This window comes from Panulirus ornatus, chromosome 31 (assembly GCF_036320965.1).
Source record: "Panulirus ornatus isolate Po-2019 chromosome 31, ASM3632096v1, whole genome shotgun sequence".
In the NCBI taxonomy this organism is placed as follows: domain Eukaryota; kingdom Metazoa; phylum Arthropoda; class Malacostraca; order Decapoda; family Palinuridae; genus Panulirus; species Panulirus ornatus.
In genome coordinates, this window is record NC_092254.1 from 4,569,337 (window position 1) to 4,590,441 (window position 21,105).

The 21,105-nt window shown below is 48.4% G+C and overlaps 1 protein-coding gene across 7 annotated transcripts in view; it reads right to left on the bottom strand.

The window, feature by feature from the left end:
* LOC139758735 (rho GTPase-activating protein 45-like) overlaps nucleotides 1-21,105 on the bottom strand; it is a 192,764-nt gene that overhangs the window by 93,651 nt on the left and 78,008 nt on the right. For 6 of the 7 annotated variants that reach the window (XR_011714910.1, XM_071680464.1, XM_071680463.1 and 3 more), the window contains exons 3-4: nucleotides 20,260-20,481; nucleotides 10,552-10,695 (exon numbers count right to left, since the gene is read on the bottom strand). Coding sequence is in view for 5 of the 7 variants with exons in the window: in XM_071680464.1 (XP_071536565.1) it covers nucleotides 10,552-10,695; nucleotides 20,260-20,481 (366 nt within the window). In the remaining 2 variants the exon portion in view is untranslated. Of the gene's footprint in view, nucleotides 1-1,191; nucleotides 1,299-10,551; nucleotides 10,696-20,259; nucleotides 20,482-21,105 lie in introns of those variants that run through there. The other variant, XM_071680471.1, reaches the window with a different exon arrangement.

Sequence of the window (21,105 nt, forward strand, 5' to 3'; positions counted from 1 at the left end):
TTTTCTCTGCACATGAGAGCGAGATGCTCCGTGTAACGTCAGTGGCGTATCGTTCGACCCGAGAGAGCACCAGCATCACCAGCCTAGTGCCTCCACACGAGCAAATACACAGGAACCGCTACAGAGCGTCAGGATGCTCAGCAGCTGAGGTGGTGCCACAACTTTAGAGGGACGAGTTACAGGGAGAGGAGAGGACCCCCGTGCGACTGCCCACGGTAAAGGATACCATACAACACATGATAACCTAGACGTCTAGAGGCACCTCGCCATCATGTTGTGTGACGCTAAAACCTTCGTTACGACACGATCATCAGACCATCAGCCGAACGAAGTTCCCAAGTGTAAACCACCAAGGCTGGCGTCCACATAGTGCCTCAGGCACCATTACCGCCACCAGGACACCTCCCACTGAGACGAGATTCCCTATGAAATAACACACAAGCCTGGTCCGTACATCCCGTCTCTTACGACGATCACGCAAATGTATTTTTTTTTTAAGAGGAATTCTTACACTCGAGAATCCTCAAAGCGTATGACCTGAGCTTCCGGGGGTCAAGTTAAACACTAGGCCAGTATACCCAGGGATCGTATCTTCGTGTTTACCGGTCGTAGTATACCACTGTCACTAACTATCATACCCATCGTGCTCAAGGGTCGTACCGTCGTGTTCAAGGGTCGTAACGTCGTGTTCAAGGGTCGTCCCGTCGTGTTCCAGGATCGTACCGTCGTGTTCAAGAGTCGTACCGTCGTGTTCCAGGATCGTACCGTCGTGTTCAAGGGTCGTACCGTCATGCTCAGTTCGTCGTACCGTCGTGTTCAAGGGGTCGCACAGTCGTGTTCAAGGGTCGTACCGTCGTGTTCAAGGTATCCATTCAAAACGTTCCGGCCGCAATCGCCATTTCACACACGACGCTCCAGGAAATTCGCTCCACCACCGTGTAAACCATCAGTGGCCACGCCTTAACGCGACCTCACAACCTTACCAACAGAAAATCACCACTGCAGAAGTTCTCACTCACAACATTCGACTTAATTTAGCGATCCTTTTTGAAAATCATGAGGTAAAAATCAATAGCATTTCAATAGCTTTCAAAATTTCACATCTTCTCCTGAACGTACTCGTAAAAATAAGAATGAAATTCCCATCGTACCATAACCCAATTAATGACCGTCTCAAAAACAATATCGTACAATCACAGAAAACGGAATTAGAAGGGGGAGCGATAGTGTATGTTGCGTCGCACGGTAAGTTGTCGCACCACACGTGTGTCGAGCCACCACACGGAGGAACACACTGCCACACACACCCCTGTATCAACCAGGTACTGAGGCCCTCCAGCCCTGCCACCCGCACGTCTTGGCACTAATTCTGGCCCCTCACACCACGCGTATGTGTGTGTGTGTGTGTGTGTGTGTGTGTGTGTGTGTTTGGGACGGGAGGAAGGAGGAAGAGACGGCGAGCTAAGGTGCTGACGGACTGGGAGAGAAAGACAGACAGACAGACAGGAGGAGGAAACAGGTGGACCAAGACAGAGAGTAAAAGACAAGTGACGTTTAACATACAGAACCTAAGTCAACACGGACCCGGCCACATGGGTTCGAACCCCTGTTGCGTCAGTCGGCACACACCCAACCCAGGTGGTCATCCTCCCCTCGGGGCTGGTCGACAGAAGGGGTACCTGGCATAGGCTGGGGTGTGAGTCGGTATATGTGTATATGTAAATGATAATACAGACATGGTACATATACAAGGTTAAGAGACGAGTCAAAACGAGTGAACATGTCTCCGTAGCACGAAAAGAGTAATCACACACACACACACACACACACACACACACACACACACACACACACACACACACACACACACACCAGAATTAAGAGAGGTGAGTTTCACAGATATCAAAATTTAATGCTACGCTGCTGTGCAACTAGAAACACAGAAACGACTGAACTGGATAAGAGCAGACTGTCTGCTAACAACAGACAAACCAATACAAACACAGAAAACATCAGCTTCTGACGCAACAAACAACCTCAATGGATTGTAGTTTTAAAAAGGCTCAAGGTTCCTTAAAGGATGACGGTCTTGTGTTTGTGTGGCACACGAGGCTATAACTTACCACAAGTTACATTCCTGTTATACAATACACTACAGTATACCACAAGTTGTATTTCTGTGGCACAACACACTATGGTGTACCAAAAGTTTACACCCACACTATGGTATACCAAAAGTTTACACCCACACTATGGTATACCAAAAGTTTACACCCACACTATGGTATACCAAAAGTTTACACCCACACTATGGTATACCAAAAGTTTACACCCACACTATGGTATACCAAAAGTTTACACCCACACTATCGTGACAAGTGTAGATTGTAAGATGAAGTGGAGTAATACAAGTGATTATCCGCCCTCAGCCTCAGTTACGAATGATTGGAAATATTTCTTGACAAACATCATATAATGTAAGTGCTTCAGGTAAGTCATATAATGTAAGTGCTTCAGGTAAGTCATATAATGTAAGTGCTTCAGGTAAGTCATATAATGTAAGTGCTTCAGGTAAGTCATATAATGTAAGTGCTTCAAGTAATTCATATACTGGTGCAATGACTGTACATAACTCATAGAGTGGAGCACCAACAATACATGATTCACATAATGGAACAATTTATATACATAATTCATATAATGAAGTAATTATCATCATAACAAGTACATACAACAGGTGTAACTACAACACAACATAAAAGACATAGGAATATCTCATGACGATACACTTTACATATATATATATATATATATATATATATATATATATATATATATATATATATATATATATATATATATATATATATATATATATATAATGGTGATGTAAATCCATCCAATCAGAGTCGACTGTTAATCTTGGTGGAGTTAAGTGAACGACTTGAGGCTCAGAAAAGCACAAGTGAAGGCAGCCAGCCAACCATGTTGGCGAGGGGCACCAACACACACACACACACACACACACACACACACACACGACCTCTATATTGCTATGGTCAACACAACGCCAATGATCAAGACCATAACCCGAGCGTAGGTAAGGCTATGTTATGATGACCCGGAGGCTACGAGTGTGTGGAGGTGTCGTGATCGTAGGAGTGTGGTAATCCTCCCGCACTGCTCTACTTCACGCCCCTGCAGGGAGGAGGAGGTCTTCCCTACAGCCAGGGTTGGCAGCAGGGGGTCATTCCTGCTGATGTCACGTGACGTCTTCATCCCGGCTGACGTCACCTGACACCTGACCGAGTTCATTAATTATCCGACTCACAAGATTTATGCCAACTTCCTCCTGTGGGGTTGGGAGTCTCACATAACTCACTCGCTTGTCAACACACTCCAGGGTTCGAGCCCTGTGTGCAGGTGGGGGGGAGTGATCCCTCCTCTCCACATTATCATCAATAACCCCAGGGTTTACTCCTGCCACCTGAATGGTTTATTCATCACACTAAAGAGCATAATTTATCGCATCAAATAAGATTATGATGAGTGGAGGAAAAGTGTTCGTACCCGTCTCAATGAATCTACACATCAACACACACACACACACACACACACACACACACACACACACACACACACAGGACAAGCTGCCTGGCTGGCGAGACTCCACCTGTACCATCAAGTTATCAATCAAATCAATCAATCAAACACTCGACTAATCGCGCTATCAATCTACGTATATTCTCTCTCTCTCTCTCTCTCTCTCTCTCTCTCTCTCTCTCTCTCTATATATATATATATATATATATATATATATATATATATATATATATATATATATATATATATATATATAAATAGATGAGTGCATGTATATAAAAAACCCAAGCACCCCTGTTATGGGGCTCCTCCAGCAGCTTCTGTGCCTGCGCTCCAATCAGGAGCGGGGGAAATGATGGACTCTTTTAGCGCATGAACTTCCTCGCCGAGACTGTAATCCTTTTGCGTCCGATGGCGACCACAGGCCGCGTCGACGGAAAGTCTTCACCCGCGGCGTAACCACGGCGAGGCAGAGTCCGGTAACACCCAAGAGAAAAAAGGGGGAGGGGGTGGAGGGGGAAGACCACTATACCCCCCCCCCCCACCCTAGCAGTCAGTTTGTTTACACAAGTCAGACAAATATATTGGGCATCGAGTCGTGGTGCAGCAAGCGACGTACACCGTACATACGCTGCTCCTCACCAGCCTAGGCCAAGCTCAGGACGAGGGCGTGGCCCCACCCACCTCAGGGTCAGCGATGCGTGTGCGACCCTGACGAAGGGGGTCGCCTTAAGGCGTGCGGGTCCTAAAAGAGGAATCTCATTGTTTACACAGATGAGTGAAGGCTGGCTCCCTGGCTGGCTGGGGTCTTGAGAGCCACACACACACACACACACACACACACACACACACACACACACACACACACACACACATATTATGGTCCTGGCATGCCAGGCAGCCATCATGAGACCCCGGGGCCCTCTTGAGTACGACCCTTAGGGTACGATCATACCCCCATACAAGGTCGTACCGCCGTGCTGCTCAAGGGTCGTACCCTCCTGACGAAGGAGTGGTTCATCTACACCCACACCAGGAGGGCTCAAGACGACTATTATCATTGAGTACAGAATGTCTGAGTAGCACAACTTGGACTGATGGGGGAATGTAATGATACTATTTACCTCACCTCACCTCACCTCACCTCACCTACACTACCCAGAGCAACAACCACCTCTCCACCACCCCCACCAATGACCCTTCCCCCCCCTCCCCTCAACACCAGTTCACGTTACACATACGAGAGCAAATAAAAAAAACTACAAACAAAAAAACATTTCGTTTAGTTGAGCCATTAGTCCACTAATTACGACTGCACAAAAAAAAACTTTTTTCATATCCCTGTTCTTTATTCTGGCTATGGCTTTTTTTAAATTACCACTTTACTCACAGAAAGATCATGATGAGGCGAGGCCGGCAGAGGTGTCTGGGGGGTTGGGGTGGGGGGTCATTCTCTACGTGGCACTCCCTGACCCCTCACGTCTCTGACCCCATGACCTTGTGTCATACGAACAACAGGTCTACTGCCAGAGTGGGGGGCTGTCGTGGAGGATGCTAGGTATAGTGGAGACATGCCCGTGCATACACAGCCTCACAAACTGTCATACACAACCCTACTCACGTGCATGAGGTGTGAGGGACCATGCCTATCGTGAGGTGTGAGGGAACGAAGGTGGTGGAATGAGCGACTCGGTCACGAGGAGAGGTGAGGTGCAGAGTGTCCAGCTGGGACACCAAGTGGGAGAAGGTGAATCCAGAGAGACGGTCAAGGTTCTGGGCAAGACTGAGCGAGTTGGATCATGTGAGGGACGTATACAAGGCACGCAAGTCACCAGTGGAACCTTGTGGTGGTGTGGCTCACTACGTTGCTCGTGTGGCCAAACATCAGAGCAAGATCATGGCCAACCGTGAATGGAAGATGAAAACCTCATTCATTACCCACACCGACCCACACACACACACACAGGACTCTAATCTCTTAAGCACGACTGTGCGACCCTTGGGCACGACAGTACGACCCTTGGGTATGACGACTTGGCTCCTGAGCACATCCACAAGGGTCTGATGACACGCTCATTCATCCCAGCCAAAAGGTCGTCATGTCGTACTCAAGCCGTCACCTGAAGACAGACCATCAGAGGTACATAACTTCGCCACGTTTCCACCTGATTCACAAACATCTATTAAGTCTAAACCAGATGACAAGTGAGGGCAGGCGGGGCGCATCGGTCCCTCGTTCATCTCACAGACAACCACCAGCGGCAGGGTCACCCTACCTACCTACCTACCTACGGTGCTGCAAAAAGCCAACAGGACGAGTTGTCGACACTGAGCAGCGTGGGGACAACAAGAGCCACAAACGCGTGTACCTAAGGCCTGAAGTATACCTTTACGAGCTGCCAAATTCGCCCGTTGGTGCTGGAGACGCTTAAAGTTGGCGACAACTTTGAGTGTGTCTCGGGATATATATTTCCCGCGCGGGAAAACACTCTCTAAATGCAGATAGCAATTCCCTGGATGTGGCTGGCGGTAGATAAATCTCATGGATGGGCGTGTGGTGGCGTGTGGTGGCTCTCTCTCTCTCTCTCTCTCTCTCTCTCTCTCTCTCTCAACAGATGAATAATAATATTATCTCCACCTTGTTCCGACGCTCCGTGCTACTGTGACGCTACTGTGGCGCGTACCGTCACCTGACGCTCCGTGCTACTGTGACGCTACTGTGGCGCGTACCGTCACCTGACGCTCCGTGCTACTGTGACGCTACTGTGGCGCGTACCGTCACCTGACGGTACGTTGCTACTGTGACGCCACGGTGGCGTGTACCGTCACCTGACGGTACGTTGCTACTGTGACGCCACGGTGGCGTGTACCGTCACCTGACGGTACGTTGCTACTGTGACGCCACGGTGGCGTGTACCGTCACCTGACGCTCCGTGCTACTGTGACGCTACTGTGGCGCGTACCATCACCTGACGGTACGTTGATACTGTGACGCTACTGTGGCGCGTACCGTCACCTGACGGTACGTTGCAGACTACTGTACCTCTCCAGCGGCAGCTCAGGCCCTCGAGGCTTGGTTGACGACACCTGGCAATGAGCGCTCTACCGCCTGTAATTCTCCAACTTTGGTACAATATTCTCCTCACACCTCATGAACACGACCCCACGACCACGATGGCCTAACCTCTGACCTTTAGCCTCATGGGTCACGTCATGGGTCAGGCCAACATACCCATCCAGACGTACACCCTCCTGCGCAGGAGTCTACCCTGTCGTACTCAGTGGTCGTACCGTCGTGACCAAGGGTCGTACCCGCCCTACCCACGCGTCGTACCGTTCTCTTCAAGGGTCGTACCCGCCCTACCCACACGTCCTACCGTTCTCTTCAAGCGTCGCACCGCCCTACTCAAGGCGCTAAATATACCATCGCTGGGTCAACAGTGGGAGGTGTTTTCTCAAGTTCAACTGTCGGCTCCACAAACACATCTCTTCTCGTGTTTTGGATGATCATTTCCTGTACGTGTGGCTCGCCTCCACCAGTGTGGGGGTCTGGGTCCACCTTCATAACCCGCCTCATGTAAAGTCCACATACACATATAAAAAAAAAAATGTTCCTGAACCATTGTACACAGTGCTATTAATCCCTGGCGGATCTGTGCAGAGAGAGAGAGAGAGAGAGAGAGAGAGAGAGAGAGAGAGAGAGAGAGAGAGAGAGAGAGAGAGAGAGAGAGAGAGAGAGAGAGAATAAAAGGTTCTCGTTAAGCGTTCACAAACAGTGAGGCAGACCCAAAGTGGCTGCAATATGGCGTCTATATAACCCACATCAACAGGTGTGGAGCGTTCCGGGCAGTCATCCCACTCGAGCCATAATGGGGTCATCCGATCGATCAATGACGATAGACTTGGCCAAACTCCGCCATCATCCACACCACACGACACCACCATGACTAACTCCCCACCCCGACTCCTACCTGAAACCTCCCACGTCCCCGCTAGATCTGCTCTAATTAGCGGGTCGTGTCCACCACAGGTGTGGCGCTCCTGTCTGACGCCTCCACTACTACTCCTCCCCAACCCCCCTACACATAATCCTCCTCCCATGGTCTTATAATGAGTACCAACACTACATCCCCCTCCACTCCACCCCTGACATATAACCCACTCTCTCTCTCTCTCTCTCTCTCTCTCTCTCTCTCTCTCTCTCTCTCTCTCTCTCTCTCTCCTCCACCTGAAATAAAAAAGAGCAGGCCAGCCAGGGTTACAAGGGCAGCAGCAGCAGCAGCTGCTGGGTAGCAGTTGTCCCCTCGAGCGGAATTAGCAAAGTTAGCATGTCAGCGTTTTGTCGCTCGTTCTTGTCCCGCTCCCGGCGTGAGAACACACGCCCTTACGGCGGGGCTGCACCACGGCTCGCTCTCGCCTGGCAAGACCCGGAGGTTTACTGACGTGTTGCCAATGCTGCCCCAGGCCATGTTTCAGGGAAGATGTAACTTATGAATAATTTATGTAACTTATGAATAATTATGTAACTTCCAGCACCACGCTGAAAAAACAAATGGTTTCAGGCCAATCTATATAGAAGGTTGTGAGGCTCATGATTGTGAGTGTGATCAAGAGCGTGGTAACATCACCATTATATGACATACCACCAAACTTAGGCCCACTGTAATGTGGATTTCCTGATCACTGCTAAATATACATAGAAGACGCCATATGTGCTCAGCCTCCGGTGGGAAGACAATGTTATCTGCGTGCGTACAACGTAGGCACCAATATATTTGGGTTTCCCCTGACTCATCCCGTGTTTACATAATAAATTCAGAAAACGAGCCGCGGGGTTTCGTTTGGGTATTTTGGCTATGTGTGTTATTTTTCTTTATTTTTTTTGACGCCATTTCCCTTCGGTCTGTTATGTGATATGTTCTCATGTGGGAGGATGCTTGAACACTTGAAGTTATAACCTTGAAGGTGTTATTCAGGTCAGTTATACTTAGGGTTAGGCCCTGCAGCCATTTCATATCTTTCACGTATACGTTTCTCTGCTCAGATTATCATACAACTTTGAAAGTGGATTACAATTTTTTTCTATATCAAAAAACTAAGGAGCCTGACTTATGATTTCAGTATCCTGTCTTACACGTTCCCTGGGCATAATGTTAAGTAAATGCTGTTTATAAATACTTTAAAAATTATTTTTGTAAAGACTTTTCTCGGTGGTATTTTATGGGAGGTTCCACCAGCACACATTTCCCCTCCACAACACGTACGTAACTCCAGCTAAACTCCCGTGCGACCCACAGCCGGCCCAGCTGTTTATCCTCGTCTTTAAAGGCTGGTTGATGAATGGCAGGGTTGGCCGCGCGCCCGCTGCCCCGCCCGGGACTCTAACTCGAACGCTGACCACTACACCACGGAGACCCGTGTGTGCGTGTGTGTGTGTGGGGGGGGGGGGGGGCACTACATTAAGGTAACGAGGCGACGAACAAGCAGCAAGCAGCCCCGGCTAATGACGCATCCATCCTCAAGCACACACACACACACACACACACACACACACACACTCCGCGGCAACGCGACAAAAATATAACCTTGGCTGTCGCCCACACTCCGCCCGCCGGGATTTACGTCGCTACAAAAATCGTTCGCTGGAAGAAGAAGGTCTTGCCTGGCACGTCTGTCGTTCATGTTTACACTGCGCGTCCGTCTGTCGCGGAGGGTCCTCTGCCAGGGATGTCGTTGCCGCCGCCGCCGTCGTCGTGTACACAAGTGTACGACGGGCGATGACTGATGACCGCGTCCACCTTCACTCAAATGTGCCACATTTGTATATACATATATTTCATTGTCGAACGACCGGGATGATAGGATCAATCAATGTCTCCACCCATTAACACCAAAACCAGTGTGAACACACACACACGAATGAGAGAGAGAGAGAGAGAGAGAGAGAGAGAGAGAGAGAGAGAGAGAGAGAGAGAGAGAGAGAGAGAGAGAGAGAGAGTATCCCGAGCCGCTACTCCACAGGGAAGACTGATACAGGGGAGCGTCTCCACACCACGACACACGGAAACCACTCAAACTTTATAGACTATAAGGAAGAGGAAGATCCATGGTAATACACGCACACCGACATATTGCAGGGATAAAGGAAAATATTAAATAAGAATACACAATCAAACATGTATGAAACAATCATCAGGTTTTGCGATACTAACAAAAAAGGACTAACAAAGAAATGTCATACAAAACTCTATGTGATCACGAGAAACAATAAGGAAACACTCCCTCCAGTGTCCCAAGAGGAATAATAAGACACGGCCACAGAACAACTATGAAAATATTTAAGAGAAAACGCAGTTCCAGATGTACTCAGGGTACATCAAACAACCCTGGATGAAAACTGTGTAAGATATTCCATCACTGTTATCACGACAACCACACAGTCAGCTGTTATGTCACACTGGGTCAAGACTGCCTGGCGTTCAGGTGTCTTCTCTACAATCATCAGTCCAGCACACCTGGGGCTGCCACCATCCAACCAACCATCTCGTCAGTTACAACAGCCCAAACATAATTCAAGTTTAATCTAAATATAATTCAAATATAATCGTACTACTCAATTCACCTTCAATGGAGAACTAACATGTACAATAGTCTGCTGATTTAGGTATTACTCCACAACAAAATTACCGCTAGCAGCGTGCTGATACATATATCTACGTTCCCCTTCAAAATGCTAACGTTTTCTCTGGTTGGGCGTGAGAAAACGAGGTAGAATTTAGGTAAACTGTAGAAATTACAGGATGAAATAATGATCCTAACCACTTTTTACGAAATATAATTAATGTTTCCAGGACGGTTGAGTTATGTTATATAATACATCCTGAATATAAAAGGAAGAATTCACAGCAAGGTAAAAAATGTTAACTGATGAATTTATGGGGTACATACCATTCACGTGGGAGATGAGGTGTGAGGCTGCGGCCAGCAATTCGTTGTGTTGGATGGGGCTGTACTTCTCCAGGATAGACCTCAGGATGCGCAACACTTCACCCAGCCGTTCGTGGGCTGCCACTCTCAACGTCTCATTTTTGTCTGGAAAAACAAGGGATGAATTCTTCTTATACTGGACCAAATAAAATCTACGTAGTGATCATGTAATTTGCTCTCATAATAAAGCACGAATGCATCAATCTATAAAGGTAATATAAGGAAAAAAAAACTAAAATTCTGTCTTACTCTCCTATAAGTCTGCTTTCTAATAAAACCACAAATATATAGAAATATAAAGTAAACTAACTGTCAACTTACACACACACACAGCCACTCTCTTCAGCGATCACGGAGTAATTACATTGTAGCGGCTACAGACGAATCAATGAAGATATGCGACATCACTGTGGTGCACACCGCTGAACATACGATATATCACAGCCGATAAAAATGGGATCTTATGGCGACTGCTCGGCCCACCTGCCGCAGTCATTCACCCAACCTCTCTCTCTCTCTCTCTCTCTCTCTCTCTCTCTCTCTCTCTCTCTCTCTCTCTCTCTCTCTCTCTCTCTCTCTCTCAAAGGAACATGGCCTCTATAACGCCTCTATCTAAATGCTTCGTTTTCTCTGAATGAGTGTAAGAAAACGTACCAAAGTTGCCAAAAAGTGCATACGCTGTGCAACAAAGCTTTTTAAAACATCCTCCCGCTGTGAAACTTGACAACATAACGAAGAAAGGAATAAATGAATATTGGAAAAACAGGATATTAAGTGGGTGAAACGAGGCATTGAATTCCGTACACTGGGAATAAAGTAAGTGTATGTCGCTTTAGAACCTCGACTGCGGTGCCTACGTTTCCTTCTCCGCTTTAGTTTAATGTCAACATGGTTGACTGGTTGGTTGGTTGGGTTTTAAGGCTATCATCTGCAAGGGGTCATAAAGGCCGTCAACGACAAATTATTAACCTTTTTCAGGTGTCAAGGTTAATTCTATGACGTCATGCATTCTTACTATGCATGTGTCCCATGAAGTTAACTTGCATTATATTTCTCATTTATTTACTTCAACATTTACGGAGATGGTTTCCCACATTCTTCTCAAATGATAAATACAAATTAGTAGGAATATCAAGGCCAATACTTGAAATTATGCACATAATAATGTAATGAATTAAAAAAGGGGGAGGGGGAAAAATCAAAAGAAGCATATGCATTAATACGAACCTACAATATGTCTCAACCAAATATAAAAGTTACTGCTGTAAGACGGCCATCACAGAAAATGAAAGCAGTCAACTAGAGAAAACGGAGGTCGTTTAATGGCAGTCTATAGCATTACGTCCCTCATAATGTCATTCACCTTTACAGAAATAGAACAGTCGCATCAGAACACGTAAATCAAAATACATTCTCGTCATAGCTCATCTGTTCCACTAGTGGGGTTGTGTGAAACTGAAAAGGAGATATGACAAGTGTCATCTTTAAAATTACCTTCCTAACTACATGTAATGTTCTTTACCTTACTGCCCGTGCTAAGACAGTCATGCACACGCCCAAACTGCATGATACAAACTTTCCTAAACGCGTGTTCAAACTGCCTGATATAAATTGTCATGCATACACCCAAGGGTCCAGGGGAGCTTGAGGTATAAATACATCCTCCACTTCCCTTCAGGCGTACCGAACTAATCCATCCATCCAAAGACCTACCGACCACGTATGTCAACCAGACCACCACTACCAGGTCTCTGACCACCACATCTTTCGTCACCCTCTACCAACCTCACCAACTCATCATCATCTGCTTGTTACATTCCCCCACTCGTCAGACATTTCCTTGTCTGTATAAGATTCTTCTTTTCCACGTACATAACTTAACCTCAAGGAGAATCCATGGCGCCATCATCAGGGGAAGCTACAACTCTTAAACAACCTATATCTTAGTAACTATCGAAAATGAGAAGCTATGTTCCATCTCAGGCTCAGGTTTCACACGTATCGTGCCATGCTTCGTGTCCTTCCAGGCTGTGATCCAAGAATTACCTCCAGCCTCATGTCTGGCAGCCCTGCATCTTGAGGTATGGGTCTGGTGTGAGGTATGGGTCTGGTGTGAGGTATGGGTCTGGTGTGAGGTATGGGTCTGGTGTGAGGGCCATGTGTGTCAGGACTCCTACCTGAGAGGAACACTGCTACAGTCTCCACCCTCACCACGACCATGAGAACAGCACCACCTTCTACTACTGCTGCTGCTGCCGGACTTTCTCTGCTTCACGGCTCATGTACTGGGCTGACCACAGTGTGGCCACAGTCCTCTCCACATTCTACAACCCAACCCCCTCCCACCTCACCATCCACCTCACAACAACAACAGGCAATGTTACATACATACAAACTCACACGCATGGTTCATGCAGACAGCATAAGTAGATCTAAGAGGTTGATTGTAAGGTAGAGAATGTTCAAGAGATTGGGCCCCATGACTGTAAAACTCCCTCTCCGTACGGTACAAATAAGTAACCACACACACACACACACACACACACACACACACACACACACACACACACACACACACCGTGATCTACGTCATGCCTCACATACATCCAGTGGAAACTCTTCAACCTATTCACAAAACTCCCCCGAAAAATGCGAGGAGAAATCCAGGGCAGACAGACTTGCGGCGTGAGACAAGGTGGTCAGCTGGTGCGCCCCCGCCCCTCCCTCACTCACTTCTTATTTACAAATGTTTTACCAAACTCGTCTCCTGCTCTCGTGAGAGCTGTAGGATCTCTCCCTCACCTAGTCATTTTGTACCACTGTATCACCTGTATGAAGTCTTCCCGTATGACATGCATTTTGTTCCACTGTATCAGGTGTATGAAGTCTTCCCGTATGACATGTATTTTGTACCACTGTATCACCTGTATGAAGTCTTCCCGTATGACATGCATTTTGTTCCACTGTATCAGGTGTATGAAGTCTTCTCGTATGACATGTATTTTGTGCCACTGTATAAGCTGTATGAAGTCTTCCCGTATGACATGTATTTTGTTCCACTGTATTAGCTGCAGGATGTCCTCCTGTATGACATGTATGTTATGTATCACTGTACCAGCTGTAGGATGTCCTCCTGTATGACATGTATGTTTTGTACCACTGTATCAGCTACAGGAAGTATACCTGTATAACACGTACAATTAGTACTTTTGCTACGAACGTCTCGCTGTAAAACCGGACTATTTACATGATGGACGCCCACCACAGCTACCACACACCACACCACACCCTCGCTGCACGGCTCACGTCTCTCACGGATGGGTTGGTGGCTTCCCATGATACACTGGCCACAACACCCATCACATTGCTCACCACAAACACACACAATAACCTCGTGAAAGTAACCGGAGAGATAGCCACACTCGCTATCAGATCGACGAGGGAATGGAGGCGACGGCAGGAGGAAACTGGAGTCCTTACGTGGACCACCACAGGTCCCAGGTGTGTGCAGGTGCGGACGCGCATGTAGCGAGCCATAACCCTGTTCCTGGGAATATATGGCCCTTACCAGGGCTCCCGTCCTGGGGGCAGTAAAGGTGGACAGAGGCGGCCATGTGTGAGGAGGGAAAGGAAAAGGTGAGGAAATGGTTGAGACATCAGGGACGGGAATGTGACACTTGTGGACAGACATATTAAGGGTGATATGTGACGGCAAGAACAGGTAGGGGAAAGCCTGGCGATAGAGAGGGGAACATTGGCGTGTTGACGTACACACAGAGAGTCCTGGCCAGAGGAGGATGTAGTGTTCTGTGGTGGTGTTCTCTTGATGGACACTGGCATACGGTGTTGGTGTGTACATAACCCAGTTGTGGACACGCGTGTCTCACCATCTGACGAAGTGGAGACGGGCAGCAACTTAACAAACCAGCCAGTTACCTGATGTTACCACCTAGTACCGAAGAGGGAGTGAGGTACCCTAGCCACTAAGGTAAAGTACCTCCACACCACATGGTACCCGTACATTAAGGGGTAGTTACCTCCCCACACACCCACCAGAGATAGTATAGTACTCTCCCAGATGAAGGCGAGGCAAAAACACCCTCATTCCAACAACTACCTAACCTCCTCCTCCTCCTCCTCCTCCCGCTGAGACCAGACCTGGTGTAGGGCGTGAGGAGAGCCAGACCTGCAGCGGGGCACACAACACACGCTGAAGACTCTTCGTTCCCACGATGCCTGCCTCACAGCACTGTGGAAGCCACCAGCCATCGACACACAATGAACAATGCTTAGCTTAGCTAATCTCCTTTCCCATAGTAACAGGGATTCACTACACACACACACACACACACACACACACACACACACACACACACACGGCCTGCAGGAGGGTAAATAAAGCACAGATGACATGTTTCCAGCAAGTCTCCCCCACACACATCAGGACACCCACACCACACAACTATATACTCCTTTACATTTCTCTTCTGATCAGATCTCAAACTTCCCATGTCCAAACCTCTCTCTCTCTCTCTCTCTCTCTCTCTCTCTCTCTCTCTCTCTCTCTCTCTCTCTCTCTCTCTCTCTCTCTATCATCATCATCATCATCATCCCCGGTAACCATGTAACGTCGTGTCACAGGCAGGCTGGGGGACGTCTTGTGTCACACCGCTCTGTATATAATCAGACTTTCCAATGGCCGCTATGGGATACAGCCTCTCGCACTGGCTAATGATATGGCCCCACAAACGTCATTAAACCACACTCACATTACAACCGTACTACAGCTGCAAGTCCTGTTATAACCATATACAAGAATGACTTCTATGCCCTACGAGCGCTGCATGTTACTGTCTTGCCTACAGATGACGCCATTTCTAATTGCCAACATAGGGTCGTACAGCCGTGAGAACTGTGATCTAGGCTGACCTCTATAACCATATGTATGTTATCGGGACCGGGCCATTGTCTGAGGCGGGAACTCTATGGCCCACTGTACAGACGGGGCGCCGTCGCTCACTACCTGCTCGGTGTTCAGTAGGCGAGGCTGCGTCTAAGGCTTGAGTGGTGACCTCAGTACCTCGGCTGACGCGAGGTCACACCCATGGCACGCAACGCTAGTCTGGTGAACTCTGACCCCGGTTGACCCAGACGCCACGGCGATGGAGTCATGATATCGCTGCTCTTGAACTAATGACACAATGTATCATTATTGTACTTTCACTCGGGGTTAATTGGATGAGGGCGTTGGTGTGCAGATAGGGTCACTAACAAGCATAACAGCCTCGTTAAAGCCAGTGTCACTTAACAAGCATGACAGCCTTGTATGAAGCCAGTGTCACGTCTCAGGAGACAGACTCACGAATATTGGGGTCTTCTGGCTCCTCCATTTATCATCCGGGTTTGTATTCATTGTATTCTCTCTCTCTCTCTCTCTCTCTCTCTCTCTCTCTCTCTCTCTCTCTCTCTCTCTCTCTCTCTCTCTCTCTCTCTCTCTCAGTTGGCATAATGCATCAGGCTGTACGTAATTCCTTCACGTCGAGCAGTGTACAGAGGCACAGGAGAAGGTAGCAGGTGAGAGGGGCCGAGCCTGGCGCACCCAGGGGGACGGTAACACCACCAAGGTGTCCCCCCCCCCCTCCCCTACAGTCTGGTCCACGGTGGCTCCTCCACACAAATGGCCGACCTGGTCTGTTTCGAAGCGGGACACAGATCCTACTACTCTGTGCCTCTAACGCGGTACAGATTAGGTAGTTACGTCAGCTATACTTAGCCCCAGCTGTACCCTAGGTTAAATGCCCAAACACCTCGTTTAACACCTCAAGGACGGCGACTTAAACAATTAAATGCGACCTGAAGCCTTGACTACTACTTAAACCCCCTGATTACCACTTAAACTCTTGAATACTACTAAAACCCTCGACTATTACCTAAACCCTTGGATATGAAGACTTAAACCCTTAAGAGAGACGATTTAATCTCTTGGGTACGACGACTTAAACCTCCTTCACGTGCGAAGACCACCCCCTCAAGCAGGACGATCTAACCCCTCCAGTATAAAGGTTTTACACATCGACCTCAAGAGAGGGTTAACTCGTCGCCCTCAAGGTGTTCAAGTCGTCGTCGTGTTGACGGGTTCTCCTCGAGGTCATCCTGAAGGGGATTAAGTACTCGTCATGAAAAGGTTTAAGTGGAGGATCACATCACCGATGACGCTGCTTGCCTTGGTACACCGTCCAGCTGCATCGCACGCCAGGAGGAGGTGGAGGAGGAGGAGGAGGAGGAGGAGGGAAAAAATGTTCCATCTCTCACTGCGGCCACGACCTGGATGGAGGTGAGAGGCCGCCGTCGCTAATGATACGGCATCAGACAGATAGACGGGCGGGCGGCCTTCATCAAGAGCCATGCACCAGCTACAGTAATCCACCTGTACACCAGCAGCTGCACGATATGTACACCAGCAGCTGCACGATATGTACACCAGCAGCTGCACGATATGTACACCAGCAGCTGCACGATATGTACACCAGCAGCTGCATGATATGTACACCAGCAGCTGCACGATATGTACACCAGCAGCTGCACGATATGTACACCAGCAGCTGCATGATATGTACACCAGCAGCTGCATGATATGTACACCAGCAGCTGCACGATATGTACACCAGCAGCTGCACGATATGTACACCAGCAGCTGCACGATATGTACACCAGCAGCAGCATGATATGTACACCAGCAGCTGCATGATATGTACACCAGCAGCTGCATGATATGTACACCAGCAGCTGCATGATATGTACACCAGCAGCTGCACGATATGTACACCAGCAGCTGCACGATATGTACACCAGCAGCTGCACGATATGTACACCAGCAGCTGCACGATATGTACACCAGCAGCTGCACGATATGTACACCAGCAGCTGCATGATATGTACACCAGCAGCTGCACGATATGTACACCAGCAGCTGCACGACATTCTCTCCTGTATCATCCGCTGGCCCACTGACCATGGTGATTTTGCTCGAGACAAGACGAGTCTATCCGACGATGAGATAGATAGATAGATAGATAGATAAACAGATAGATAGATACATAGATAGATAGATAGATAAATAAATAGGTAGATGGAGAGAGAGAGAGAGAGAGAGAGAGAGAGAGAGAGAGAGAGAGAGAGAGAGAGAGAGAGAGAGAGAGAGAGAGAGAGAGAGAGAGAGAGAGAGATTGTAGACTGATTTCACTATAAAGACACCAGTGTATGGATGGAAGAGCAATACGCCAGAGGAGGTAACACCTATGGTATACATGTGGGTAAATATGGGTTAGTTCCTTCACCTCCTGATGGTGTACAGGACGAGCTGGGTCGGACAGGTATCGCGTCCTGCTTCTCGGTGTAACCCACCTTGGTCACCGCTTCCACAACGGGAACAACGGTCGTTAAACAGAATCCCAAGCCTCTATAAGATTTTAGTTCACTTCAACAGCTCAGGTTGACGGAGATGCACTACTCAGTGTGTGTGTGTGTGTGTGTGTGTGTGTGTGTGTGTGTGTGTGTGTCGGGCGTGGAGGCAGTTCACACACACACAAGACTCGTGGTCCATATAGTGCTAGTCAGGTGAAGACGAGATTTAGAAAAGATCTCCTCAGGAAAACAGATTCTTCCTCCCACGTGTTTGGCGCAATTTCTCCGCAGATTACGGGTGTGGGGGGTTTCGAACCTGGCGAACGAACGTTCTCAAGACATCCACACAGACGAGGCACACGACCGGAATATTGCTTAACCATCACAGGTCTGAGTTGCGGTCGCCATGACAAGCAACACGACTGCATCTGGGCGGAGGGAGGGAGGGAGGGTGGCTGCTGCTGCTACTGATATAAGCCGCTGGATACCTCGAGATTGTGGCCACACAAGACATCTTTCATTCATTACTCCACTCCAGAGCGTGAGTTACAAGTTGGCCGATTCTGATTGTGTCTGATGCGGAGGAAACTGTAAACTCCATTTGTGGTCTGGTGTGGCCGGGGAACGACGCGGGGGCGTCGTGGAACCACCCACCCACACCCCATGTGCCGTGGCATGAAGCCTGGCTGACCAGTGAGGGTGGACGACAACACCCACCACTCACAACGTGAGTCACTTCCCCAGCAGGGCTAAGGGAAGGGAACTGTGCTGGCAAGACGGCAGCACAGTCATGCTGCACATGACATCATCCCGTGGGTACTATGTTGTCATGTGGGGTCTGACGGTCGTTATGTTGTACTATGTGGCACATGATGAACCCCCGGGCCCACACCACATGATCACGGTCGATGATGGTGTTCACACTGGCGTGGTGTTGTGCTGTCTGACCTGATGGTCACACACATTAACCATAACTTTATAAAGAACATTTCTACACCCAAGTCATCAGGTGGCACGTCAGCCACCACCAGTGTATAATGTATAATGGCACGGGGTCAACACGCTCTTTACGAGTCCACTCACGCCCTTGTTTCCTGTGTTGGGGCCAGAGAGAGAGAGAGGGAGAGAGGGAGGGCGAGGTCTCCCTCCCGTACTCCGCCGCCCTGTGATGGCTCGACACACGCCCGTGTGGTCGGTCCCCTGCTACACCCAGGCAGGTGGAGTGTCTCCCGCACACCGGCTCCTGCCCCCCGACCCCTGATGGTCGTAACAAACTAATGATAAACCATTTATATTATTATCATATCCCTTCTTTACTGCAGAGGTCATATTGTAATATACGCTCCGTCTTCATATAAATTACACATATAACCTTCCATCGCCTCCATCATACACCTACACGTCTAACTCACTCAACAAAAACTAATTGCATCTTTTATTTTTTCTTTGTCGTCTAATCAAGTGAGTAAGACAAGGACAGTCATTGTACTTGTTAACGTAAGAGCTGGTCTTCACGTGCAGCTCTCAAGCTTTACCGTAAGGAATGCAACGATGCAAGTGGCAAGATCAGAGGGTCTTAAACAGTAGATACCCGGATGAATATATCTGGCCATATTATAAACACACACACACACACACACACACACACACACACACACACACACACACACACACACACACAACGGTACATTCACAACAGAATAACAGCAGATCACTGCGAGAGAAACTCTGGAAATACAGCAACAATAACAGCCATGTTACAAACACTGGAAAAAAGAGACGAATAAAAGACTGCAAGATACACACTGTAACCCTCCCCCACACAAGATACATACTGTAACCCTCCCCCACACAAGATACATACTGTAACCCCCCCACACAAGATACATACTGTAACCCCCCCACACAAGATACATACTGTAACCCTCCCCCACACAAGATACATACTGTAACCCTCCCCCACACAAGATACATACTGTAACCCCCCCCCACACAAGATACATACTGTAACCCTCCCCACACAAGATACATACTGTAACCCTCCCCACACAAGATACATACTGTAAAACCCTCCCCACACAAGATACATACTGTAACCCTCCCCCCACACAAGATACATACTGTAACCCTCCCCCACACAAGATACATACTGTAACCCTCCCCCACACAAGATACATACTGTAACCCTCCCCCACACAAGATACATACTGTAACCCTCCCCCACACAAGATACATGCTGTAACGCCCCGCCCCGCCCCGGCTTACCTCGCTCAGGGTGGAATATCTTCTTGAGCTTGCCCAGGGCTTCCCTGAAGGCCCTGACGGCGGTGGTGAGGGCCACGATGTCCTCGCGCTCCACCATGTGGCTGTCGGCGCTGCCCTCGGACGAGATGGAGGCCAGGGAGAGGGAGCGGGGCGTGGACACCACCGCCAGCGTCTGGGTCGAGCAGGCCAACCCCGCCGGCGACGTCATCGCTCCCACCACTCCTGACGAACCAGGTCAATCATCATCATCATCATCATGGGTCAACAACATCATTATCACAGGTCAACAACATCATCACAGGTCAACAACAGGCCAATCATCATCATCATCATCATCACCATCACGGGTCAACAACACGTCAATCATCATCATCATCACGGGTCAACAACAGGTCAGTCATCACTAACACAGGTCAACAATACAGTGGTCTTGTCATTCAGATGATCTTGACCCTCATTGCTGTCCCTGCTGGTGAGGTCAAAGGTCGCAGCTGCTGACCCTCCTTGTCGTGATGTGGATCGTGGCCTCTGGTCATTACCGGTCACCAGATTGGCTTTACGAAGGTCATTATCTTGACCCCATCGGGATCAAATGTTATCAGGCTGGTGTCATGTCATTTCATGGGCTTCAGAAGGCTAGGTCAAAGGTCAGGTCAACGGTGTCTAGTGACTATTTGAACTTTTCGAGGACGTTATTGTACTTCTGGTCATGTCAAAGGTCAGCAGATGGCAAGAGACCATCGAGGCATTATGTAATCACTCTTGATGAAAAGGCATATGTCAAATGATCATTAACCTAACATTAGTACACTCAGATTCTGATGATCTTATTTGATTAACATTATC